Source organism: Narcine bancroftii, chromosome 12, assembly GCF_036971445.1.
Source record: "Narcine bancroftii isolate sNarBan1 chromosome 12, sNarBan1.hap1, whole genome shotgun sequence".
Lineage (NCBI taxonomy): Eukaryota > Metazoa > Chordata > Chondrichthyes > Torpediniformes > Narcinidae > Narcine > Narcine bancroftii.
This window is the reverse complement of record NC_091480.1, coordinates 44,259,447-44,286,125: the sequence shown is the minus strand read 5'-3', so window position 1 is coordinate 44,286,125 and position 26,679 is coordinate 44,259,447. Positions and strand designations below refer to the sequence as shown.

Sequence of the window (26,679 nt, the reverse complement as noted above, 5' to 3'; positions counted from 1 at the left end):
TAAAGGAATTGGTAATGATTGAAATAAGTATTGTATCCTTGGGAAGACATTCATTGCCAATGTTAGTGACAATTCTTTCCAATGTTCTAAGTCTTCCTGTCTCTTCTCTCTTTGGCTTGGCTTCGCGGACGAAGATTTATGGAGGGGTATGTCCACATCTGCTGCAGGCTCGTTGGTAACTGACAAGTCCGATGCGGGACAGGCAGGCACGGTTGCAGCGGTTGCAAGGGAAAATTGGTTGGTTGGGGTTGGGTGTTGGGTTTTTCCTCCTTTGTCTTTTGTCAGTGTAATTTCTTCATTAATGGCTGATAATTCAATTTGTACAGGTAGCTTAAATTATTATCTAATCTAATATCTAGGTATCGGATTGCTTGTGTTTGCCTTTTAAATAGTGATTCTTTTTTGAATTCTGTATAATCCGCATTACTCACTGGCATCGCTTCACTTTTATTTGCATTGATCTTGTACCCCGACATTTCTCCATATTTCTTCAATTTCTTATGTAGTTCTTTTATTGATATTTCTGGTTTTGTTAAATATACTATGATGTCATCTGCAAATAAACTGATTTTATATTCCTTTATTTTTATCCCTTTTATTTTATTTTCTATTCTTATTAGTTCTGCCAATGGTTCTATTGCTAAAGCGAACAGTGAGGAAGATAGTGGACATACCTGCCTAGTTGACCTACTTAATTTAAATTGGTTCGATACATATCCATTTACTGTCACCTTCACCAATGGACCATTGTCCATTATATAATGCTTTAATCCAATTAATATATTTTTCTGGTAGATTGAACCTCTGTAATACTTTGAATAAATAATTCCAGTCTACCCTGTCAAAGACTTTTTTTGCATCTAAAGCAATAGCCACTGTTCGCATCTTATTTCCTTGAACTGCATGAATTAAATCAATAAATTTACAGACATTATCCGCTGTTCGTCTTTTCTTAATAAATCCAGTTTGATCTTGTTTTACTATTTTTGGTACACAGTCGGCCAATCTGTTTGCTAATAATTTTGCTATTATCTTGTATTCTGAATTAAGTAGAGATATCGGTCTATATGATGCTGGTGTTAGTGGATCCTTCCCCACCTTTGGTATTACTGTAATTATTGTAATTATTTAAACATTCAGTACTTGCAAGAAAGCTCCCCCTCGCTTCTGCCCGGACCGGGGCCACCGCCTGCTTCGCTCTGCTGAGGCCGGGGCCACCGCCTCCCCCTCGCTTCTGCCCGGACCGGGGCCACCGCCTGCTTCGCACTGCCGAGGCCGGGGCCACCGCCTCCCCCTCTCTTCTGCCCGGACCGGGGCCGCCTCCTCCTTCTTTCTGCCCGGACTGGGGCCTCCGCCTGCTTCGCTCTTCCAAGGCCGGGGCCGCGGCCTCCCCCTCACTTTTGCCCGGATCGGGGCCGCCGCCGCCTACCTTCTGCTTGGACTGTGGCCGGGGCCACCGCCGCCTTCCCTGTGCCCGGACCAGGGCCTCCGCCTGCTTCACTCTGCCGAGGCCGGGGCCTCCGCCTCCTTCTTTCTGCCCGGACCGGGGCAACCGCCTCCCCATTGCTTCTGCCCGGACCGGAGCCGCTGCCTCCTTCTTTCTGCCCGGACCGGGGCAACCGCCTCCCCATTGCTTCTGCCCGGACCGGGGCCTCCGCCTGCCTCACTCTACCAAGGCCGGGGCCACCGCCTCCCACTCACTTTTGCCCGGATCGGGGCCGCCGCCGCCTTCCCTGTGCCCAGACCAGGGCCGCTGCCTCCTTCTTTCTGCCCGGACCGGGGCCACCGCCTGCTTCACTCTGCCGAGGCCGGGGCCACCGCCTCCCCCTCGCTTCAGCCCGGACCGGGGCCTCCGCCTGCCTCACTCTACCGAGGCCGGGGCCGCCGCCTCCCCCTTGCTTTTTACAATTTACACCCCAGTTACACAGCAGTAAGAAAGGGTGTGACTCGATCAAACCCGCCAGAATCCAACCGGGTCCCTGACCTACCTCAGAGGTAGTTAGAGAACCCAATTAAACTTACCTAGGCCACGTCCACAGGTGATTTGTGACCAGGTATGGTCCGACCTAGGAGGGGAGGCAGGCCCCTCCAGCCCGGGTAAGAAACCTGCATAGGAGAAGGCCACTCCGATATAAAACCTACGACCCAATGACCTCGCTGCCACGTCCCAGCTTGCTTGGCCACGACACACGAACCATGGGTGTAAAGGGTGGGGCCAGTACTGCACACACTGCACTCCACCTAAAAGCTCCTTTGCTCAGGCCCGAGGACATGTCCACGTCCTCCCCCTCCACTTCCTCCCCCTCAAAAGATGCTCACAAACTCAAGCTCGCATGCTGGAACATCAGAACCATGCTAGACAAGGCTGACAGCCACCGACCTGAATGTCGGTCTGCCCTCATTGCACATGAACTCAGACTTGACGTCGACATAGCCGCTCTCAGTGAAGTCCGCCTTGCAGATGTAGGCAGCCTCCAAGAACGCGGCGCGGGCTACACACTCTACTGCTCTGGCAAGCCTATGGATGATCGACGTCTATCTGGTGTAGGCTTCATGGTCAAGAACTCCATTGCCTCCAAACTCGAAAACCTCCCGACAGGCCACTCGGACTGGATCATGTCCATGCGACTCCCCCTTCAAAACAAGCGTCGCATCACCCTCATTAGTGTCTATGCTCCAACTCTCTAGGTGGAACCAGCAGAAAAGGACAAGTTCTACACTGATTTGCGCGACCTCATTCAATACACCCCTACAGCCGACAAGGTTGTCATCCTTGGCGACTTCAACGCTCGCGTCGGCAAGGACTCAGAAACCTGGCCAGGAATCCTGGGCAAGCATGGTGTTGGCAAGTGCAACGACAACGGGCACCTCCTGTTGGAGCTCTGCGCAGAACAGTGGCTTGTCATCACAAACACCCTTTTTCAGCAGAGGGACAGCCTGAAGACTACCTGGATGCATCCCCGATCCAAACACTGGCACCTCCTGGACTACGTCCTGGTGCGAGAAAGAGACAAATGAGATGTGCTCCACATCAGGGTCATGCCCAGCGCAGAATGCCACACTGACCACCGGCTGGTTCGCTGCAAGCTCAACCTTCACTTCAAGCCAAAGTCCAGGAACAGTAAAGCCCCCAGAAAGAGGATCAATGTTGGAAACTTGCAGTCAGACGAAGTGAGAGGAAACTTCCAGGCAAACCTCAAAGCAAAGCTCGAAGATGCAATCCGCCTCACGGACTCGTCCCCTGAAACCCTCTGGGATCAGCTGAAGACTGCCATACTGCAATCCACTGAAGAGGTACTGGGCTTCTCCTCCAAGAAAAACAAGGACTGGTTCGACGAAAACAACCAGGAAATCCAGGAGCTGCTGGCAAAGAAGCGAGCTGCCCACCAGGCTTACCTTGCAAAGTCGTCCTGGCCAGAGAAGAAACGAGCCTTCCGTCGCGCATGTAGCCATTTTCAGTGCAAACTCCGGGAGATCCAAAATGAGTGGTGGACTAGCCTCGCCAAACGAACCCAGCTCAGCGTGGACATTGGCGACTTTAGGAGTTTTTACGAGGCTCTAAAGGCTATGTACGGCCCCTCACCCAAAGTCCAAAGCCCGCTGCGCAGCTCAGACGGCAAAGTCCTCCTCAGCGACAAGATCTCCATCCTCAACCGATGGTCAGAACACTTCCAATCTCTTTTCAGTGCCAACCGCTTAGTCCAAGAATCCACCCTGCTCCAGTTCCCTCAACAGCCCCTAAGGCTAGAGCTGGATGAGGTCCTCACCCGGGAAGAGACATATAAGGCAATTGAACAACTGAAAAGTGGCAAAGCAGCAGGTATGGATGGAATCCTCCCCAGAGGTCTGGAAGGCTGGCAGCAAAACTCTGCATGCCAAACTGCATGAGTTTTTCAAGCTCTGCTGGGACCAAGGAAAGCTGCCTCAGGACCTTCGTGATGCCATCATCATCACCCTGTACAAAAACAAAGGGGAGAAATCAGATGCTCAAACTACAGGGGAATCACGCTGCTCTCCATTGCAGGCAAAATCTTCGCTAGGATTCTCCTAAATAGGATAATACCTAGTGTCGCCGAGAATGTTCTCCCAGAATCACAGTGCGGCTTTCGCGCAAACAGAGAAACTACTGACATGGTCTTTGCCCTCAGACAGCTCCTAGAAAAGTGCAGAGAACAAAACAAAGGACTCTATATCACCTTTGTTGACCTCACCAAAGCCTTCGACACCGTGAGCAGGAAATGGCTTTGGCAAATACTAGAGCGCCTCGGATGACCCCCAAAGTTCCTCAACATGGTTATCCAACTGCACGAAATCCAACAAGGTCAGGTCAGATACAGCAATGAGCTCTCTGAACCCTTCTCCATTAACAATGGCGTGAAGCAAGGCTGCGTTCTCGCACCAACCCTCTTTTCAATCTTCTTCAGCATGATGCTGAAACAAGCCATGAAAGACCTCAACAATGAAGACGGTACCGCACGAATGGCAGTCTCTTCAATCTGATGTGCCTGCAAGCTCACACCAAGACACAAGAGCAACTTGTCCATGAACTACTCTTTGCAGACGATGCCGCTTTAGTTGCCAATTCAGAGCCAGGTCCTCCATCAGCCAGCTCCCCACCATGACTACATCTCCATTGGGCACACAAAACTCAAAACGGTCAACCAGTTTACCTATCTCGGCTGCACCATTTCATCGGATGCATGGATCGACAACGAGATAGACAACAGACTCGCCAAGGCAAATAGCGCCTTTGGAAGACTGCATAAAAGAAACTGGAAAAAACAACCAACTGAAAAACTTCACAAAGATTAGCGTATACAGAGCCGTTGTCATACCCACACTCCTGTTCGGCTCCAAATCATGGGTCCTCTAGCGGCATCACCTACGGCTCCTGGAACGCTTCCACCAGCATTGTCTCCGCTTCATCCTCAACATTCATTGGAGCGACTTCATCTCCAACATCGAAGTACTCGAGATGGCAGAGCCAACAGCATCGAATCCACGCTGCTGAAGATCAAACTGCGCTGGGTAGGTCACGTCTCCAGAATGGAGGACGATCGCCTTCCTAAGATCGTGTTATATGGCGAGCTCTCCACTGGCCACCGAAACAGAGGTGCACCAAAGAAGAGGTACAAGGACTGCCTAAAGAAATCTCTTGGTGCCTGCCACATTGACCACCGCCAGTGGGCTGATATCGCCTCAAACCATGCATCTTGGCGCCTCACAGTTCGGCGGGCAGCAACCTCCTTTGAAGAAGACCACAGAGCCCACCTCACTGACAAAAGACAAAGGAGGAAAAACCCAACACCCAACCCCAACCAACCAATTTTCCCTTGCAACCGTGTCTGCCTGTCCCGCAACGGACTTGTCAGCCACAAACGAGCCTGCAGCTGACGTGGACATTACCCCTCCATAAATCTTCGTCCGCAAAGCCAAGCCAAAGAATTATTGCTGTCTTACATGAATCTGGCAAGTTTTGTGTTTCTTCTATCTGGTTCATTACTTCCAGAAGCAGAGGAATTAATAACTCTAAATGTTTTATAGAATTCTATTGGGAATCCATCCTCTCCAGGCGTTTTATTTTTCGGCAGCTTTTTTAATATATCTTGTATTTCCTCTTTTTCAAATGGTTTTATCAGCTTGTTTTGCTCCTCTTCTTGCAATTTCGGCAGTTCAATTTTAACTAAGAAGTCTTCTATTTTGTCTTCTTTCCCCTCGTTCTCAGTTTGGTATAATTGTTCATAAAATTCCTTAAAGTTCTCATTAATCTCCATTGGATTATATGTAATTTGTTTGTCCTTTTTCCTTGATGCCAATACAATTCTTTTAGCTTGTTCTGTTTTAAGTTGCCAGGCTAATATTTAGTGTGTTTTTTCTCCTAGCTCATAATACTTTTGCTTTACTTTCATTATGTTCTTCTCTACCTCATACGTTTGTAATGTTTCATATTTTATTTTTTTGTCCGCCAATTTTCTTTTTGTTATATCGTCCCTTCTTGCTAGTTCTTTTTCTGTACTTACTATCTCCCTTTCCAACTGTTCTATTTCCCGATTGTAGTCTTTTTTCATCTTAGTTACATAACTTATCTGCCCTCTAATGAAGGCTTTCATTGCATCCCATAATATAAATTTGTCTCACTGATTCCATATTTATTTCAAAGTACATTTTAATTTGGCGTTCAATAAATTCTCTAAATTCTTGGCTTTTAAGTAACATGGAGTTTAATCTCCATCTATATGTTCTTGGTGGGATGTCCTCCAGTTCTATTGCTAATAACAGGAGTGAGTGATCAGATAGTAATCTAGCTTTATATTCAGTTTTCCTAACTCTCCCTTGAATATGGGCTGACAACAAAAACATATCAATCCTTGAGTATGTTTTATGCCTACTCGAATAATATGAGTATTCCTTCTCCCTTGGGTCCTGCCTCCTCTATATACCCAAAAGTTTCATTTCCTGCATTGATTTAACCATAAATTTGGCTACTTTGTTCTTTTTGCTAGTCTTTTGTCCAGTTTTATCCACCTTTGGATCCAAATTAAGGTTAAAATCTCCTCCTATCAATATATTCACCTGCGTATCTACAATCTTCAAAAAAATATCTTGCATAAACTTTTGATCCTCTTTATTAGGGGCATATATATTGATCAAATTCCAGAATTCTGAATATATCTGACACTTTATCATTACATACCTCCCTGCTGGATCTATTATTTCCTCCTCTATTTTGATTGGTACATTTTTATTTATTAATATAGCTACACCTTTGGCTTTTGAGTTATATGATGCTGCCAATGCGTGCCCTACCCAGTCTCTCCTTAATTTATTATGTTCCACTTCAGTTAGATGCATTTCCTGCACAAATGCTATGTTTATTTTTTTCAGGAAATTTAATAGCTTTTTCTGTTGAATTTGGTTATGTATTCCATTAATATTTATAGTCATATAGTTCAACATGGCCATCTCATATTCTGTTTACACCTCATTTCCGCTTCCTCACCACCACCTTCCCCCTTTTCATCTCTCAGTTTTCCCTTTTTGAACTCAATGTATGACAACACTTTTAAAACATAAAATACTTCAACAACTCTCACATCTAAAATTCCCTTAACCCCAAATTCCCCCCTCCCCCTCTCTGAGTTGCCCTTTGTCCCTTGCTGGGCAACCACAACTCCCCTCTCCATTTGGATTGCAAACCCGCTCGCAAACGTCAACTGATTTCGCAGTGACTGTTATTCTCTCCCACCCAACCCCCTCCAGAAAAGACTTTTATCTTCACATATAACCCTCTTTCCCCCCCCTTCCTCTTCTTTAGGAGTTCAAAACTTATGTCTGGGTAAAAAAATATTTTTTGACCCTTGTATTCCAATGTTTTTTTTGTCTTCTCTAACTTTATTCCTTGCCCTCTCCGGTATATTTTCTCTTGTCGTGTATGTCAGAAATTTTACTAAAACGGATCTTGGTTTTTGTTGTGTCTGTGGTTTTGGGGCTGGTGTTCTGTGTGCCATTTCTATTTCCATTCCTTCCTGTATTTCTGGCATTCCCAGGACCTTTGGGATCCATTCTTTTATAAATTCTTTCATATCTGTGCCTTCTTCATCTTCCTTTAGGCCCACTATTTTTATGTTGTTTCACCTACTATAATTTTCCATCATATCAATTTTCTGAGCTAACAACTCTTGGGACTCTTTTTGTCACTTTCTTCCATTTTCTTCTTAAGTCATTCACTTCCATTTCAACAGCCGTTTCTCGTTCTTCCACATTTTCTAATCTTTCCGCTATTTCTGACATGACCAGCTCTATTCTACTCACTTTTTCTTCTGTACTTTTCATTTTTCTTTTCATTTCACTAAATTCTCGTGTCAACCATTCTTTTAATGCTCTCATTTGTTCTTGAAATTTTTTTATCTATATAGTGTCCATCTGTTTTACTTTCTATTTCTCTGTGCAGAGCTTGGTCTTCTTCTTCTTCTTCTTCTCTGTCTGCACCTGTGTTTGTGTCTTATATTTCTCTTTCTTGTACCTGTGTCTCTTCTGACATTCTTGTTGAGTTGCTTGCCTCACTTGTCTGGGCATCTTCTTGCATGGCTTATTGCTGTTGGTCCTCTTCTTTTGAGCTAGCCATCTGTTGGGCCTCTTGTTGCTGTTCTTCTCTCCTATCACTCCCTTTGCTATCGCTTTCCTCTTCTTCCAGCTGAGAGCCCTGATGTCGGGCATCCCTCAGCTGTTAGTTCGCTCCTCAGCTAGGCCCCCCCTCCCGTCGGTGTTTTCTTTTTTCTTAGTGTGCGCATTGTGCGACTCCTCACGCATGCGCAGTTGCGCGCTTCTGTTTGGCTCAGAGAGCCATTTTTGCAGTCCAGCGGTTGGGAGATCGCGACTCTGTGGGGTCGTCACCAACCTTGGGGAGTGGGCTCTTTTCTCCACGATGGCTCCCTGTTTCTTTCTCTTCCGGCGTCTTTTCTTTTTTTCACGTTTTTACTTTTTCCTTCTTGGGTGCCATTTTCTTTCTTTTCTCCACAACTTTATCTTTTCTTTGTTATGTTTTATGTTTCTTGAACTTTGTATTTTCTTCACTTTATTTCTTCTTTTCTGAAGAGGGCTGGTATTCTCCTACCGGCCACTACTCCATCACGTGACTCCTCATGAGGTGAATAATTGAGGTGACATTTTTGGAGAGATGTGGCAAGTAGCCGAATATTAGTTACAGTGGGGGAACATTGAATATTCACAAATCCTTAAAAGATAGCAAGACAGGTCAATAATATGGAAAGAAAAAAGATGCAGGTTGTTTCTTTCATTAGGTGTATGTACAGAGTAGGGAGGTTATGTTAGAACTGGATAGAATGCAAGTTAGACCATACTTGAGTAATGCATAAGCTTCCAATCACCTCATTAGAGTAAAGGATGTATTGCATTGTAAAGGGAAAGGCAGATGACGTGGAGTTTTACAAGGAGTTTCTATAGCTCGTTTCACACTGGCTAACCAGTAGATTTAGTGAAGCAGCTAAAGGAAGCCGTTTTTGCTTTTCACACTGGACCACTGATAACTGGTTCTCTGTGTCCTTTCAAATTCATCACAAGGCATCCCTGGGGATAGGGGATTCTATCCTCCACCAGTGGCGTCTGAGTGACACATTAAGTGATGGTGCCTCTGCTAATATTAATCAATGTATTATGATCTTGTATTTAAACAAAATTAATCATGCCTAATTATAACATAATTAAGCATTATGTACAGCACAGAATAAGCCCTTCAGCCCCTGTTGTGGTGCTCACCTATATAAACCTTTATAATTTTATGTCTGTTGGAAAGTATAGCTGCTCAATTTATACACACTGTGGGGAAAATCCTAGTGGCAACAGCATACAATTTATAAAGACCATGGAAAAGAGTGATGGTGGACCTGACCTCCCAGAATTTCATGCGGCAGGGGAAGGGCTGTATGCATGGAGCACTCATGGAAGGGTTTCTCTGCAGATCTGCCATCTCTCTCTCCCGTTGCAACTTTCTCACGGTCCTTTAGTCATTTATAAAGGTTTATACAGGTCGGCAAAGTTTATACCTTCTTTTTAATCTTTTATTTCTTTCACATTGCTGCACTCACATAAAAAAGTAATCAACGCGTCACTACTTTATCCCAGGATACCCTATGTCTCTTTCACACTAGGCTAATCGGCACACAGATGTCATCAGACGCCAGGGGTGATACAACCTACCTAGCCATTATCATCTCCGGCGTCTGATGATGCTTTCACACTGGACCCTTAACCGGTAGATTGGCTGCAATTATTGGACAAGGTTCCAGGTTTATATGTGGAAAAGATAGGGTGGTCTTCTTTACAACAAATTCCTCTTAATTGAAGGATATAAAATTCTGAGGGGCATGAACAGAATTAATAGGAAGTACTGACTCAATAGTTGAGGAGCCGAAAACTAAAGGGATGGATATAAAGTGGGTGACAGAAGAATGAGAGCAGAATTGGGAACATAGTTTTCCTTGCCAAGAGTGGTGCGAGTTTGGAGCTCACTGTCTGAAGGAGTGGCAAGACAGAAAGCCTCAGCACATTTATATAGTTCTGCTTTCTGGCTGGAAAAATAAATAGGATTTCCTTTTGCTGTTGCCCAAATGAGTGCATATGAAGCTTGTTCTGATGTTAGAGCAGTCAAAGAGCTCAGTACCCTCATTATCTGGATGTACACACACAATTAGTGTGTTAACTAGAAACTGATGATGACCAGGGACCTGCCTATTGCTTAGAAATTCTACCCTGATAGGAAAACTGTATTAAATGGCAAATGTATGGCAGTTCAACAAGTTGTGGGCTCAAGGTGGGGAGGCGGCAGGTACAGACGTGAGTATAGAGAATCAGAGGCTTGGCAGAATTCATTTTTTGCTTTTCAATCACTGATTTTTGACAAATAAAGACCATTTTTAGTTTTTTTTTCCAAATTGTGATGAATTTAAAGTAACAGGATTGGTCTAAATGATAGCTGTGTAATAGACAATTGACCAAGGGCCATTAAACATTAAAAGCTTTTGGCAATCACTTGCCAAAATATGAAAGTGCAAATAAATTATCTAAATCCAACACTTCAAATTATTGAGCACAATTAGCAGTTACTTTACCTTAATTAAAGAGTTTCTCTGATTGTCAATTAATTAACGATGGAAATATATGTTCATTAATGTGTAAGCCAGAGAAAATTGATGTTTAAAGTAGGTGGCAAGTGCTGGACTCCATAGGCACGCACCCATATAGACAGTTCCTCATGTATGGCACATGGCCTCATGTTGGATCAAAGGCAGCTTCATCATGAGTGGTCCATACCATCTCAATTTATTTTGTGACTGTTTTTCTGTTCTGATTCTGGTATGTAACGGTTAGACAACAAAACAGACCCATGTATTTGAAAAAGCAACTCATAGTGTGACAGAAATTCGACAAAAAATGCAAAGCCACAGATACAAAAGCTCAATGGAGCAGACACAAGATGTAGCCACTGAGCCAGTCTCTCTACTCTCACCTGTGGAGCAGACATGATAGTTCCTCACCTGCTCAAACAGCTGATGCTGTGCCAGATATCCTATGGGGTTCCCTTCCTCCTGCAGGAAGTACCAAAAAGTCAGTGATTGATAACAATTTGTTCTTATTCACCTTTGATACATAAAACAACATTCCAGGAGGTTATTGAACATCTGGTACAAAGCCACAACAGCAAATACCAGGGCAAATTACCAAAAGCTGTCAAAGTGATAGGTTTTAAGAAGTTCTTTTCAGCGAGAGGGCTACAGTAGAGGAGATAGTCAGACAGAAGGGAGGCTCTAGAGCAGGGGTGTCAAACTCAAATTCACGGAGGGCCAAAATTAAAAACTTGGACTAAGTCGAGGGCCGAACTAAATATTTATTGAAAATTTTCAACAACATCTGCATGTTTTCTCTTCTCTCAACATATGTAATGTTAAACTTTTTCTTATTAAAATAAATGTTTAATAATAGTTTTGGATAAACTCTTTCCAGAAGCATTAACAAATGAGAAATAAAATATTCAATAAATAATATTTCTATATAGAGGATTTGTCAAATGTTGCTAGTGTGCTGTCGAATAGTAAAATCTGAGGGCTATTGAGAATGTGGGAGAATAACATGATTCCTGAAACAATCAAATGGGCATGAACTCTAGCAGGGTTATTTGCCATGCCCTTTTTCCATTGGTACAGATATCCTTTGATTTACACACTTTTCAAGTTTTATGCCTAATGAGCTTGTATCCAGGTGCAGGACCATTTTTAACCAGGAATATATTTATCACTGTGACATGAAACGATTGGAAGATCGTTTTATCCTGAGATTAAAGTTCATAATACTTACTCAGGCCTGTGTGCGGGAGGGCGAGGTTTGCGGGCAATCGGGTTGGATGACAGTGCGGGGGCATTGGCTCTCGCTGCAGGGCGGCATCTCGGCGGATCAGCGGCCCCGTCACCGTGAGTCGCGGGTCAGCCTGCGGCAGGGAGGGGGAGTGGGCAACGGTCCTGGCGAGGTCAAGCCCCCCCTGAGTTTCTGCCGGACCCCCCTTGACCTGCTGAGTTTCTGCCGGACCCCCCTTGACCTGCTGAGTTTCTCCCAGACCCCCCTTGACCTGCTGAGTTTCTCCCAGACCCCCCTTGACCTGCTGAGTTTCTCCCAGACCCCTCCCCCTTGACCTGCTGAGTTTCTCTCGGACCCCCCTTTGACCTGCTGAGTTTCTCCCGGATCCCCCTTTGACCTGCTGAGTTTCTCCCGGACCCCCCTTGACCTGCTGAGTTTCTCCCGGACCCCCTTTTCTTTCCGTGCCGGTGTCCCAGGACCTTTCCAGGGCAGTCTCCGCGCTCAGGACCGCGCTGGGATCCCGGTCAGTGGTGGAGGAGCAGGTGAGCGCGGCTAATCCCAATCCAGTCCACGCCACTCCGAGATTGGCGGGGGGGGGGGGTTCCACCCTACCTGCCCGACCAGCCTCATTCTCCACGTGTACTCCGGGCACCTGCCGCTGGTCCGGTGGGAAGGCGCAGGGCGGCCGGCACCCCCATCGCTCGGCGGGGAGCCCCAATCTTCCCTTCGGCGTCCCGACTCCATCTGCAGCTCCAAGAAACGCTGTGCCACTGGGGTTTCGGGCGCTGGGAAGCGGCCTTGGCTTCCCCTGACACCGGCCAGGCCGCGCCGCGGTGGGTGGGGGGGGTGGGCAGGGGGACACGACAGCGTGTTTATAAAACCACCCACCACTACTTTTCAAGGACCAGGATTTTTCTCTCTCTCTCTCTCTCTCTCACCCTGGGACACAGCGGTTACTGTGCATGCGCTATACTGGCGCGGCGGCCTGCGGGCTACCTCTAATACATTTTTGATATGATCTTGTGGGCCAAATATATGGCCCGCGGGCCAGAGTTTGACATGTGTGCCAAACAAAGATAAAGGAGCTTATGGTCCAAGTGTAAGTTAGTGTCTGCTGAGCAGAATTTTGGATAAATTGGTTTATGTTATGGACCACCCAGGAATGCTCAGAAGTGGCAACTCTACAGGAAACAATGGTTTAAACTGAAGATAGAGTTGAAGTTGGGTAATGTTGCAACAATGAAATGTGTTGTGCTACAGGATACAAAGTTAGCATGGCTGAGCTTAGTTATAGATTAGACATAGATGAGTTCAGCTTCAGATGGAGAGGAAAGGAACTTTCTTTGAAGACATGAAAGGAATTAGAAATGAGTGCAGACAAAAGATCCAGCTGTGATCAGCATGTATGAGGAGTGCCTGCTTCTCCTTTAGAAAGGCAGCTTTGAGCAGTGATGTAGGCGAAAGAAGGGATAATGAGGAAAGACCAGGGATAGCAAACTCAGGTCTGAAAGGCTTTAAGCAGAGAACCTTGGCATGGGAATCCTAGAGGTCAAGATGCAAGGAAGAGAGTGCAATTGGGGGTAATAATGTGGGCTGGAGAAATGTGGAGAATTGAAGTGTTTAACAGCGAGGGGTTGGAAATTGGAAGTAGTGAGATACTGAAACATTTTGATAGAACAATATATTGGCCCAGAACTGGGGACACGGAGGAGACTACAGATCCTCGCTGTGCACTCTCCAACTCTTCCCACCCTGTCCTCATTTTACTGGCTTTGTCTTTGCACTCAGTCTTGAAGGGTTCTGACCCAAAACGTTGATCATTCTTTCTCCCACTGATGCTGCTCGACCTGCTGAGTTCCTCCAGCAAACAATTTTTGTTAAAGCGCTAGCCCATAAACTGGTTTGCAGTTTTTTGTGGTGTGTCAAGATGTGTCTAGTTACATTCAACACTAGGATGGCACGGTTAATGTAGCGGTTTATGCCACGTTATTACAGCGGCAGTGTTCTAATCTGCGAGGATTTTGGTTGTACTCCCCGTGTCTGTGTGAGTTTTACGATTTCCTCACACCCTCCGAAATGGATGGGATTATTGGTTAATTTGGGTGTAATATGGTGGCACAGGTTTAAATGGCCAAAATTAGTGTAAATAATTAAGTTCAAGTTTATTTATCATTTGATTGTACAACCTCACCAAACCGTGTTCTTTAGTCCTCGGTGCAAAAACATTCAAACACACAACTAGACATGCACACATATGCAGAACAAATATAGATATAAATAAATATTGTTTAATAAATATTTGCATCTCAAAGTGCAGCTTATTCAGTCATTCAGCATTCCCACTGCCTGTGGAAAGAAGCTGTCTCTCATCTTGATAGTGTTGCCTCGGATAGTTCTGGTATTTTTTCCCCAATGGAACCAGCCGAAAGATGGTGGAGGGGGTCCTCAACGATTTTGCGTGGCCTCTTCACACAACATTCCCAGTAGATCAAGTTGATGGAGAAGAAGGAGACCCCAGTGATCCTTTCTGCCACTCTTATGGTCCTGTGGATTAACCTCCAATCCAATTCTCCACACCACTGTATCGCATAGTGATGCAGCCAGCCAGCGTACTCTTGAAGGGAGCTCCTGTAGTAAGTTCACAGAATGGTCGCCTTGCCCATTTCAGTCTTCTCAGGAAATGCAGTCACTGCTGTGCCTTCTTGACAAGTGAGGAGATGCTTTTTTTGCAGTTTGTGTTCTAGATTTTTTTGCAGCGATCTTTTAAGACCTCTAGAAAAATTTTTAAATTATTCAATACTTAAAAATTTTTTTGAAAAGTCAGTTATTAATTAATTCTGCCAGGAGAGGCATTTTCCACGTCTTCTCCCTACGCCATCAGCCCCTCGCCCCCCCCCACCCACCCCAGTAAGGAGATGTTCTGTGTCCAGGATAGGTCATTTGTTAAGTGGAGTCCGAGGAATGTGGTGCTCTCTATTCTCCACTACGGAGATATTAATCTGTTGTGCAGGGTGCACATTCCTGGTTATTCTTAAGTCCACAAACATCCCCTTCGTCTTGTCTACGGTGAGACTCAGATTGTTATTTTTGCACCATATTGTGAGATTTTCCACCTCCTCTCTGTGGTCCATCTCATCATTATTCCTGATGTGGCCAGTGACCGTTGTGTCATCTGCAAACTTGATGACTCTGTTGGAGCTGGGTCAGAAGCGTGAACAGGAATGGGCTGAGCACACAGCCCCGAGGTGCGCCAGTGCTCAGCGTGATGGTGCTTGACGTTCTGCTTCCAACCGAGACAGACTGTGGTCTTTCCGTTAGGAAGTCCAGAATCCAGTTACAGAGAGGGGTGTTGAATTCCAGTGAGGACTGGAGTCTCTGGGGAATGATTGTATTAAAGGCTGAACTGAAGTTGATGAACAGCAGCCTGGCGCATTAGGCATCATTCTCCAGGTGAGTCAGGATGGAGTGGAGGGACGAGGCTATAGCGTCATTAGAGAATTTAAATTTAATATAAAACTAGGTTTCCCTCAAAATTTTAAAATTAGTTAAATGCATTCATGCTAGGGTAATCTACACACAGGAAGAAGAGCCAAAATGGAACCCACATAGGGCTGATGGGGCCAGGCTAAACTCAGTGGAGTTTCTGATGCCTTGTTATGTAGTCCCAAGGGTTCCAGTCCTGAAAGACCATCCCTTCACACAATCCCACCTCTCCCCCAATGGCATTGGCTAGTAGTAACACACACCAAGGGAGAGCCTTTCATCATTTACAGAAAGAGCTGAGTGAGATACATGCCAGCAGAAACATTGTGGCTGCCAGGGGTCTGGTGAACCACCAGAATCACAATAAAAGGAACGTGGTGCAGGATGTGACCTCAGTTATCTCCTCCAGAAATGAAAATCGCAAATGATCAACATGAACACATGCAGGCTCTCAATCTACAACCTTAGCCTTTCTGACACCACCATCCTATCCTCACCCCATATTAAAATCCAGTTCTAATAGTGGGCCCTTGACCCAAAACACGAAGTCGTTCCATAGGTCCTGAGCATTTATAGCATTTTGTGTTTTATTTCAGATTCTCAAAGTAGCTTCATAAAACTCACATGAGTCATCCACAATGTTTCTTTGTGGATATTATCTCCCTCTTGTACACTTCAGCTATGTCCATCTTCATTTCAGAGCTCTGTGCTCTTCTGTTTTATCTCTGCAGCATGAGGTTTCCTTTTGCCCATCACCTGAGCTGAGCTCACAGGGCAAGAGCAGCAGGTGAAGGGTATGATGGAAGGAGAGGAGTGAAATGATGATGAAAGCCAGTATGACAACACACCACTGTGCCTGATACCTCTCAGTGACTGGCACCATGAAGGACAAGCAAATAGATCAAAAAAGAGAGAAGTAGACATGAACAGACAGCATGTGGCATTGGGAATTTGGTGCGAGGAGTCTGTGGATGGTGGATCTGTGCATCTATACTGCTTTGGGATGCTCAGGTTAGCTTCCCCATTGAAAAGCTTGCACAATAAATTGTTTGTGTTGTCAGACCTGCCTGACTGAACACAGATGTTAAGGAACATGGAGTACTTCATTAGTCTTCTGCAGGACTCAAAGGGAAAAGATTTCCAGAGTGGAAGCACAAACAGTGTTGTATTATCAAGACCCACCTTACAAGTTGGTCAAAATGAATGAATAATTGTTTAGTTAATGTCCTACTGGGAAAAATGATGTTATTTGTTTTTGATTTGTTATATTCAAATCAATGTTCAAATACACTGTTATAAAGGGCATCTAACATCTCTCTGTGAGCAGAGAGATGTCACATATAGAAGCTGAGCTGATGAAGTCATTGCTCATCAAGGAGGTCGAGGTTAGTGTTCTTGGAAGAGAATTCTTGCACATAAGCATTTCTGTGCCTTCTGCCTCATGGTTCCCAATCCTCCAGGAATCACTTGCATCAATATGCGGCTTTCTGATGTTACCACTGAAGCACCCAGAGAATGAGTAGCTCAGCCATTAGCTCTGCAGCATGGATTGCCTGATAGCCTTGGTGTCTGTAAGGTATTTGTGCAGTTCTGAAACTGCTCTTTGAGGCCAAGATAGCCCCTTAAATTATGTGAAACAGGAATACTATTTTTGTTCTGTTTTGTGATGGCTGCACTCTGGAGCTTTGAACTTCATCTCCGTACAATGCATGTTCCAACTTGTAACATGAATGAATGAATTAGGTACATGCTGGTAAACATCAGATCTACTATCGTGGATCATAACCCATACTGCCCAGTCCAGTTTTATGAGGAAATGAGCACTAGCAGGTACAAATTAGTTAAGATTTGCCTTGCGCTCACAAACAGTGCTCCATTATCATATTTCTGAGCAGATTATGTTAATTCATAGCACACAAATATTTGTAGAGCAAAAGAGTCCAAAACTTCTGAACTCTTGCCATGGATAGCCCATTTCTACACAAGAAACTGCACAGTTATCATTTGCAGAACAAGTAATTGGTAGCATGTGTACAGTTTACTGGCTTTGAAATAAATTAAGTTCATGATTCAGTGGACTGAAATAAATGCTGAAGTCAAGAACCAACCTGATGCAGTATGTACTTGTCAATGAACTCAGCCACAGTCATCAGAGTCTGGGACCATTCATCATCTGTGTAGCAGGAGCCAAGTTCTACAGGGACAGTACGGCAACCTGCGATCTCATTGATGTATTCCACACTGTGAAGAGAGCACAGCTCATCTATAAAATCCTGGAACACTAACAACAGTACAGCCAGCACAGGCCCTTTGGCCCTCGATGTTGTGCCAGCCCATATATCCCTTTCTAAAAAAAAGTAATAAAGTAATCCATGTGTCTGTCTAAGAGTCTCTTAAGTGCTCCCAATGTTTCAGCCTCCACCACCATCCCCAGGCCCCCACTACCCTCTGTGTAAAAAATCTTACCCCTGATGTCTCCCCTAAACTTCCCTCCCTTCACTTTGTACAGACGTCCTCTGGTGTTTGCTGATCCTGCCCTAGGAAACAGGGGCTGTTTGTAGTTTTTATAATCGACTTCCATAGAAGGGATATTTATCATTTAACAGGGGTCAACTACTCTGGGTGAGGTACAAAGTAAGGTACAGTGTAAGACTCCGTCAGTACCATCCTCTCAAACACTACAACAACAGGGCTTAAGTAGAATATGTCTCTGTACAATGCAGTCTTCTTAGTTCTGCAACAGGAACTAGTCACGTCCATTTGAAGTGAGCAAGAATCTTTAAATACTGGTCTGGGAGGCGAGAGGAACACTCTCTCTTTCTGGTCATGTAATTCACCTTCAATGTTTAACTCCTGCCAAGTAGTCTTTGCTTTACCCTCTGTGAATTCAGTAAGCATGCAATCCTGTCCAAGGTCAGGAGAGAATACCTCACTGCGCCATTGTTTTATTTGGACTGCAAGGTCTTGCATATGGTTAGCAGAAGAAAAACGACTGGGCTGCTTTCACCGTGATACATGGCATCATTATAAAGTAAGGTTACTGCAGATAGGGTAATTATTGTTCATTAATCAAATTCCCACCCAGACAGGCTTACAAAGGCATAGAGCACAGAGCTTCCTGAAAAATGTCTTTTACATCTTAATACTGAAATAGAATTAATACTGCATTCTTACAATAAGAATATATATTTTTAAAAAAATCACAATTTACTCATCAGAATACACAAAGGATGGAATATGCTGTCAGTTAACCCAATGTTTACTGCATGGGGAATGCCACTGCCAATGGCAGGTGTACTGTACCTACCTCCATTTGCAGTCCCTCACAGCAGGCCAATGATCAACAATGCCCTGTAGAATGACAGGTTTCTGTGGAATAAGATACTGAGCTCTGAAATGTTCCAGTGAGGGACAATGGACCCTTGGAACTTCTGTTCCAGGTCTAATCTCCTTTATCAAAGGGACAGCAGCCTGCAGTCTCTGCAATGACAAAGTCAGTTAAAAATTTCAGAGAACTTGCAATCTTTTAATTTCAATCCCAAAATTCATTACTGACAAATTTTCCTTCATTAATTTGAGACCACTCCAGTAAGTGGCTAAGATTAGAACTCATTGCTCTGGATTTCTTCCCAAACAGAAGTGCCAGAAATGGAGAAAATCATCCATGTAGTTTCCCCTCTGCCAGTTACACAATCCAGAGTGGATGATTTCTGTTTATTAATTTCCAAAAGACCTTATTGACCTTACAGCACCCACTACCTCCTTGCTTGAGAGTGATGATTCTTGTTGCTTATCCTCTAAACGTACAACTTTGTTATTATTGTGGTGGAGATTCACGTTGCTCCCAGCAGTGGTCCCTGTTGATCAGTAAAGAATGCAATGGGCCCAACAACTTGCTCAAAGCAGATCCCTGGCCTTACATGTTTCAAACAGCAGAGCCACTGGGGCCAGAGAAGTTATTTGGCCAAGTGAAACCTTTCCTGAGATTTGGATCAAATTCAAGCAGTGGTGAAAGGACAACGATTGCATGTTTATCAAGGTTCTTTGCTGGGACTGGCTAGCACACAAGTGGGAAAGCAGTGGGAGTGAAGAAGTAAAGAAGGAGTGATTGAGATTGCACAAGTAAGGCCTGGACAAGAGCAGAAAGAGGAAGGAGTGAGAGGGTGCAGGAAAATAGAGGAGTTAAAGTGGGAAGGGAGGTGAGAAAGCGGTGGTGGAGCTGACGGAAGTGACTGGAGCAGAGAGTTTGAGAGTAAGAGAAGTAAAGGAAGTAGCAGTAAGAGGGGGAGGGCGAGAGTAAAAACCACAATGGAAACCTCTTCCAGGTGCCTTAGAACCTCTTCCAGGTGCCTTAGGACCCCTCTCCCCTCCCCCTCCCATCTCTCCCTCCCTTCCCCTATCTCTCTCCCATCTTCCCTTTTCCCCATCTCATCTACCCCCTCCCATCTCTTCTCTCCCTCCCCCCTGCCACAGGATTGTCTGTCTTATCCATGTGGTAGCTGGTGTGCAACATCTAGCCCAGGTTAAATTAAGTTTTCCAGCCTTGTGTTTTCTCTTATCCCTCCCTTATCCACCTATTACTTCTTGTCTGTGTGCCTGTGTTCCTTCCACCTCCCTATATTAGGAAGGGTTGTGGCTGTCACATGACAACACTGCCCCCTACCTAGTCAGAGGACACAATCAAGGTTTGGTTCCTCCCCATCCATGTAAATTACCTGGGCTGCACTCTCAAGCCTGCCTGTACTTGGCCTTGGGCCATTGGCAGTTGGATTAACTGCCCGGGCACCGAGCCATTGGCTCCTTGCTTGTCGCTCCAGCACTATAAAGGTGCCATGTGCTCTTTTTGCCAGCTTGGGACCACCCTGCTTCACTCCAGGCCTATAAATGTGGAAGGGTGCTGCAGAAATTGTTGTTAAGATGTACACTGTTAAAAGGGTTGGGAACATTTAATAAGTGTCCCTTGTAGCATAGAACTGTGCCTGCACTGCATCAAAGGGTGGTGGGGCATTGGAGTGATTTTTATGTACCAGTTCATTCATTTTGTGTGTGTGTGTCTGTCTGTGTTTTGTTCCCATGCTATTTTCCCCACATTCGTTATTAATTGTCTGCTATTTCTTTCCCACAGCTGTTGTAAACTGTGTGTGTGTGTGTGTGTGTGTGTGTGTGTGTGTGTGTGTGTGTGTGTGTGTGTGTGTGTTGCATCAGTTACTATTTCCCACACTTGCCTTCTGTAAATAAAATAGTTCCCTATCAAAACAGTGTTCAGAGTCCTTTAATCCTACCAAATCTGTTCCCTCACTCACAACACCCCCCCCCCCACCCCACACCTTTTTGTTTAGGCATCTATCCACATTTTGCTCATACCTTGATGAAAGTTTCAAGCCCAAAACATTGGGTATGGATCTTTATCTTTATCAATGCTGTTTGACTTGCCAAGTTTCTCCAGCATTGGTCTTTACTTCTATCGCTGCACCTACAGACCTTCACGTTTCACTTAAGTGAAGTTGTCACTCATTGGCAACTTCCACTCCTTACTTTGGGGTCTGGAATGCAAGGGCCCTTGTGGACATGAATGCCACACATTAACGTGGCCCAGGAAGTCTGATGCACAGATATTAACATCACCACTGAGTTAGACACAACAGGCCAGGGAATAGCCAGATCCAAGATGCAGACAATGAGGAAAAATATTTACAAAAATGAGATACCAAGCCTGTAACACTGGGCAGACACGAAGAGAATCAATGCAACATTTTATTGGTGGCAGACATAATCCAATTAGTCTTGGCTTGAAAAGCTGGCATTTAAGGAGTAAAGGTTTCAAGGAATGGCCAATTTTACTAGACTAAGAAGATATTTAACAGTAACTGGAAATTACTTGGAAGATAAATCAGTATCAAAGCAAGAGAAGATTTGAGGATTTCAGGGTAAATGCTCCCACAAAGCACAAGTGAAAGAATTAAATCTGGAGCACCAGAGATAACACAATACATAGACTATTGTGACAGAGTATATGGATATGTTTTTGGGAGATAAATTGGGAAAGGTTTGTTAGAGTAGGTCACATTCAAACACTTTAAAACAGATCTTATTTAAAATACTGGAGTTCTGCTCCATGGTAGACATATTGACTTCTCAGTTTTTGCAAGAGCTTTGAAGTGCTTAAGAGACTTAACTAGTGGATTGTTGTTTACCAAAGGCAACAGATGAAAGAGCAGGCTGGAGCCACTATTGTCTGGAGGAGAACTTGTTGTTGTAAGAGGGACTGTTTTGCAAGCAGAGAGAGTCAAAAAGACTTTCTCTCAGAGAGAGAGACACACAGAGATCACTTGTACAGCCAGCAGAAGTAGCTGGGACTGGAACAGGACAAGCTGGCAAGTCCGTTTGGAAGATGGCCTAGTCAAAGCCCTTGTAGTTCATGCAAGAGGAGAGGAGTGGCCATCTAATATTTCACTTGAAATAAGTGAAACATAAAGGAACTCTGTGGTGACCTGAAAGAAAGAGGTTATCATCTGGACAACCCTGAAGGAACAAATTTTGTCAGCAAGACACAGGAGTGGCTGGTGGAAGAACATCAGTTGTGGATGTCCTGGAAACTGACAAGAACCTTCCTGAGCGGTAACCATTTACCTTTCAAGCACCAAAGCCTGGTGAACTTTATAAATGTTAAATTCTTTGCACAGTATAAGAATTACCTGCAACCAGTGAACTTGGAGGAATGAGAAGTGAGATTGGACTGTGAACCAAAGAACCTTTCTGAACTTACACACACATTACATACACGTGCGCTTATAATTAGAAGGGGGTTAGATTAGGTTAGTTAAGTTAAAGTGTGATTCTGTTTTCATGTTTAAAGATAGTTAAAAGCAACTTTTGTTTAAGTAACCATTTTTCTTGGTGAATATCTATTGCTGCTGGGTTTTGGGGTCCTCTGGGCTTGTAACACTGTGGAATCAGGCTAACCAAATACAGAAGGTAATTCAAGGCACATAGCAGACATCCTGGAGACTGATAGAGAGCCCACTGACTGTGCTGACCATTAACCACATTCCCATCAACTTTCCACCCATCAAACATATAGGGGCAATTTATAGCAGGTGATTATCTTTGGGATGTGGGAATAAACTGGAGCACCTGGAAGAAACCCACACAATCACAGGAAGAATGTGCAAGCACCATGCAGACAGCACCAGGGATCAGGATAGAAGCTGGATCACTGGTGTGGCAAGGCAGTGCCTCCATCAGCCGTGCCTTGCTGCCACCTAAGTGTCGGAGTGAAGTTACAAGGTAAACAGAGTAAGTTTGAAATACATTGGCAAATCAAGGGTAAAAATATTTAATAATGTCAACTAAGGAAGAATAAGCAACTAAATAGGCAACTTCTGTGTAGATATGGATGATGTGGCTAAGGTTAATGAACTTTAAACAGCTGTCCACAAAGAGAGGGAATGATGCTAGTATTGTAATTAGTGTGAAATATTGAATGGGGTAAACATAGTAAAAGAGGAAATATTAAAGAAATTAACATTTTTGAAAATGGATAAATATCAGGAACTATATTAAGACTGTTAAAAGGAAGGAAATTGCAGAGGCATTGGTTCCCTTTCCCCCCCCCCAATCTTATAAGGCTACACAAGTGGTGTCTGGGGATTGAAGGATTGTTAATGTTGCATCCTTGTTTAAAAAAGAGAAAAAGGAAACTAAGTAAATGTCAAATCATTTTACATTGATTTGGTAACAAGGAGGGTCAAAGAGAGGAGTGCATTTGAAGTAACCTACAGGCAGGTTGGTTAAATAGTTAAAGTTCCTGGAATCAAAGGGAGAGTGATAAATTGGATCCAATATTTGTTCAGAAGCAAGAAGCAAAGGGTAGATACTGTTAGGATTCAAAGGTTGTTTCAAAAACATAAATCCTCAGGGCTTGGCGCAGTATCTTAATTTAAGACTGATTTAGAGCGAAATGATAGTTTGTAGATGATATAAAAAAAATGTGTCGATTAGTCCACAGGAAGATATAGATGGCCTAGTCAACTGTGCAGAAAAGTAGCAATGCATTTTATCCAGAAACGTGTAAGGTAATTTCTTTTTCCTGAGAGGTCCAATGTGGCAAGGAAATATACAACAAATGTCAGGATACCGAAAGGGCCCTTGGAGTGAATGTCCACTAATCTATATGGGAGCAAGATGGGACAAAATATTAGCTTTAAAGGCATCCTTTATTAGCAGAGGCTTAGAATTTGAAAACATGGAAGGTTTGCAAGAACTAATTAGAACACTGGCCAGACTGTACCTTGGATACTGATCATGGATTTGGACGCTACATTGCAAAAAGAGAGGGTGCAAAGGAGATTTATAAGGAGGTTGCCAAGATTGGAAAATTACACCTCTGAGGAAAGACCAAATAAACTAGGATTGTATTCTTTGGAACAGATGAGGTCAAGAAGAGATAATAGATACATATAAACCAATGAGGCTCCAATATAAAATAACTAGGAAAAAAAACAGAGAGGTCAAAACCAGGGAGTGTAGGATTAAAGAGGATATTTTTATTTCATCCAGAGTGTTGTCAGAGGATAGAACTCGCTGTCAAGGTAGAAAACCCAATCACACTTACAAAATACTTGGATATAGACCAAGAGCTGGTTCTTCACAGCTGCAGACCAAGAGCTACTAGGTGGAATTAGGCCGGGTGGCTATTATTTGTGACTGGCATAGATATGATGGATGAAATGGTTTCATTTCAGTTTAGGTTTATTGATCACAAATACCTAGTACAATACAAAGGGCTCTTCTGCGACAGATTATCTATTATATTTAGCATTCATACACCAGTGTAAAGATCACAAGTTACAGAATATAGGATTACAATGAGGAAGATCAGTTAGCACCACACAAGAGAAAAAAGATTTAAAAGTGAAATATTAGTAACATGGAAAGTGTTGGAATATAGTGAGAATAGAGCAGTGGTATTGTAGTGTCTGCTAACGGCAGTGTCACCAAAATGAGAGACATCCACACACCACGAGGTGAACCAGTAACAAGTTTATTTTGAATTACTTGCACTGCTCGAGACTGCCAACTTCCTGTAAGGGGCGCGCTGGCCTTAGGAAGTGACATCAGTACATCGCGGCATCACCCCACGTCCAGCAGGATGCAACACGGAAGCAGCACTGTCCCCTACACCAACCCTTTCCCCCAGAATCACTGCTGCCCATTAAGCAAGTTACCGTACTGTCTTTGAGTGGGTGGCCTCTGTGTCTGACCTGGGGATCCGGGACGGGCTGGCCTGAGTCCAGATGTGCTGTCTTGAGGATGGGTAAACCCATCCTGCCGCCCATCAATGTCCAAGGTGAAAACGACACTGTCGCGCTGCAACAGCATGAATGGGCCTTCGTAGGGGCATTGTAGGGGTGTTCCTTGCTGTCCTCGCTGAACAAAATTCGGTGGAATTGTAGCTGTAGAAATTCCTCACAGCACCCATGGGAGTTCCTCCATCCAATTAGCGCTTTGTAGTCGAGCTTTCCGGGCTGCTTTTAGGTGGCGGTGGAAACGTTCAACGAGGCTGTTTGCCTGAGGATGGTAGGCCTTGGTGTGGTGTGACTGATTGCCGCAGAACTTGGCTAGGTTGGCCCAGAGTGAGGATGTGAACTGGGCCCCTCGGTCTGAGGTGATGTGGGTCGGGACTCCAAAGCATGCGACCCAAATGGACAAGAAAGCTCTGGCCCAAGCCTCTGTATTGCATGTGGGCAGGGGTATCGCTTCCGGCCAACGGGTAGAACGGTTGATTACTGTGAATACATACCGCATACTTTGACTCACAGGAGCGGGCCAATATGGTCAAAATGGTGCTGCACCAGGTGAGGAAAAGTCTGTCTGCTTCCTTGGCTACCAGGTGTGGGGTGCTGAAATCTATGTCAGATATTGCTGAGGAAATGTGCACTGGTAGCTTGGAGAGGAACAGGGCCTCAAACAAGAAACAGTTTGTATGTCAGTCTGCTAAGGCCACCATTGAGCCCACCATGAGCCCAGGCCTTGCATATTCAGGATGCGGACTGCGCACTCGTGTTGGCAGAGTTCCAGGGATTTGAGGAGGAAATGCCAGAATTGCTCCATTAGAGGATTTTCCATGAAGGAGCTTACTTTGGCTGTGGTAGCGGCGTCCAGGGCATGCCAGAACTTGGTATTCTCCGAGACAATGCCTCTGACCTGGAACTGTGATTCAGCCAGTTGTAACCAATTCCTTGGCTGATTTGCCCAGAAGGACGGCAAATACATGCCCACAGCATTGGTCGCAGCCATTGTGACTGTAGCGGTAGTAGCATCCTGCATTTTGTCGCATTCGAGGTGGGTTCCAACGTTGGGGTCACCACTGTAGCGTTTGCTAATGGCAGCGCTACCGAAATGAGAGATGTCCACACAGCACGAGGTGAACCAGTAACTGAACTTTATTTTGAATTACTTGCACTGCTCAAGGAGACCGCCCACTTCCTGTGAGGGGTGCGCTAGCCTTAGGAAGTGACATCAGCGTGTCGTGGTGTCAACCCCGCCCCCCCCCCCCCCCGTCCAGCGGCACGCAACACAGAAGCGGCGCTGTTCCCCGGGCAACGCATGTCACTAACTAGAGGTTCTCCTCGGAAGGGAAGGAGGGCCCACGCCACCTTGTGTCGGATGACTGGGGTGGCGATTCGGCCTGACTAACTGCAGTATGTTATAGGAAGAGAGGATCTGCCAGGAGCTTGCAGGATTTTACTGCTTCGTCAGCACATATTCCACAAGGCATCATCTGCCTCATCCACATCACAATGGCTTTGTCAGCCCCCACAGTAAGTCATCCTCAACTCAAGTGACTGCCAGTGAGAGAAGGAAAGAGAGCTTGTCCTTTATCCAATGTGAGGTAGAGCAACAGTCATTTCACAGATCTGCCAGCAAGGGGTCGTTAGTTCAGGAAATTCCATCAGCCTTGCTGACCAGCATTGATATCTTTATGCCCAGTGCACTTCAGTACAACACTTGCACAACTTTTGCCACTCCACTATTTAGTAATAATATTTATTTTAAATATATGTTCTGTATTGTCTGTTGGGGGGGGGGGGGTTTACACTGTTTTGAACTTTGGAGCGAAGAACATTGTTTCTTCGGTTTGCACTGGTACAACTGGATGATAAATGAACTTGAACACATGATTCCTGTTAGATTTTTTTCAATTCTAGTCCTGGAATCTGCAATTGTAAATAGGAGATGGGATCCTCCCTAATCACAGCATTTAACCCTTAACGTCTGGTAACAGATTAACATGGATTGATAAATCAGGTTATTTCCCTCGCCTTT

General features: G+C 44.7%; 1 protein-coding gene across 4 annotated transcripts in view; it reads right to left on the bottom strand.

The window, feature by feature from the left end:
- The window catches only part of kdm8 (lysine (K)-specific demethylase 8), a 77,779-nt gene that overhangs the window by 10,482 nt on the left and 40,618 nt on the right, over positions 1-26,679 (bottom strand). For all 4 annotated transcript variants that reach the window (XM_069906321.1, XM_069906318.1, XM_069906320.1 and 1 more), the window contains exons 3-5: positions 18,659-18,831; positions 17,460-17,592; positions 11,055-11,105 (exon numbers count right to left, since the gene is read on the bottom strand). In XM_069906321.1, coding sequence (XP_069762422.1) covers positions 11,055-11,105; positions 17,460-17,592; positions 18,659-18,831 — 357 coding nt within the window. The remainder of the gene's footprint in view (positions 1-11,054; positions 11,106-17,459; positions 17,593-18,658; positions 18,832-26,679) is intronic.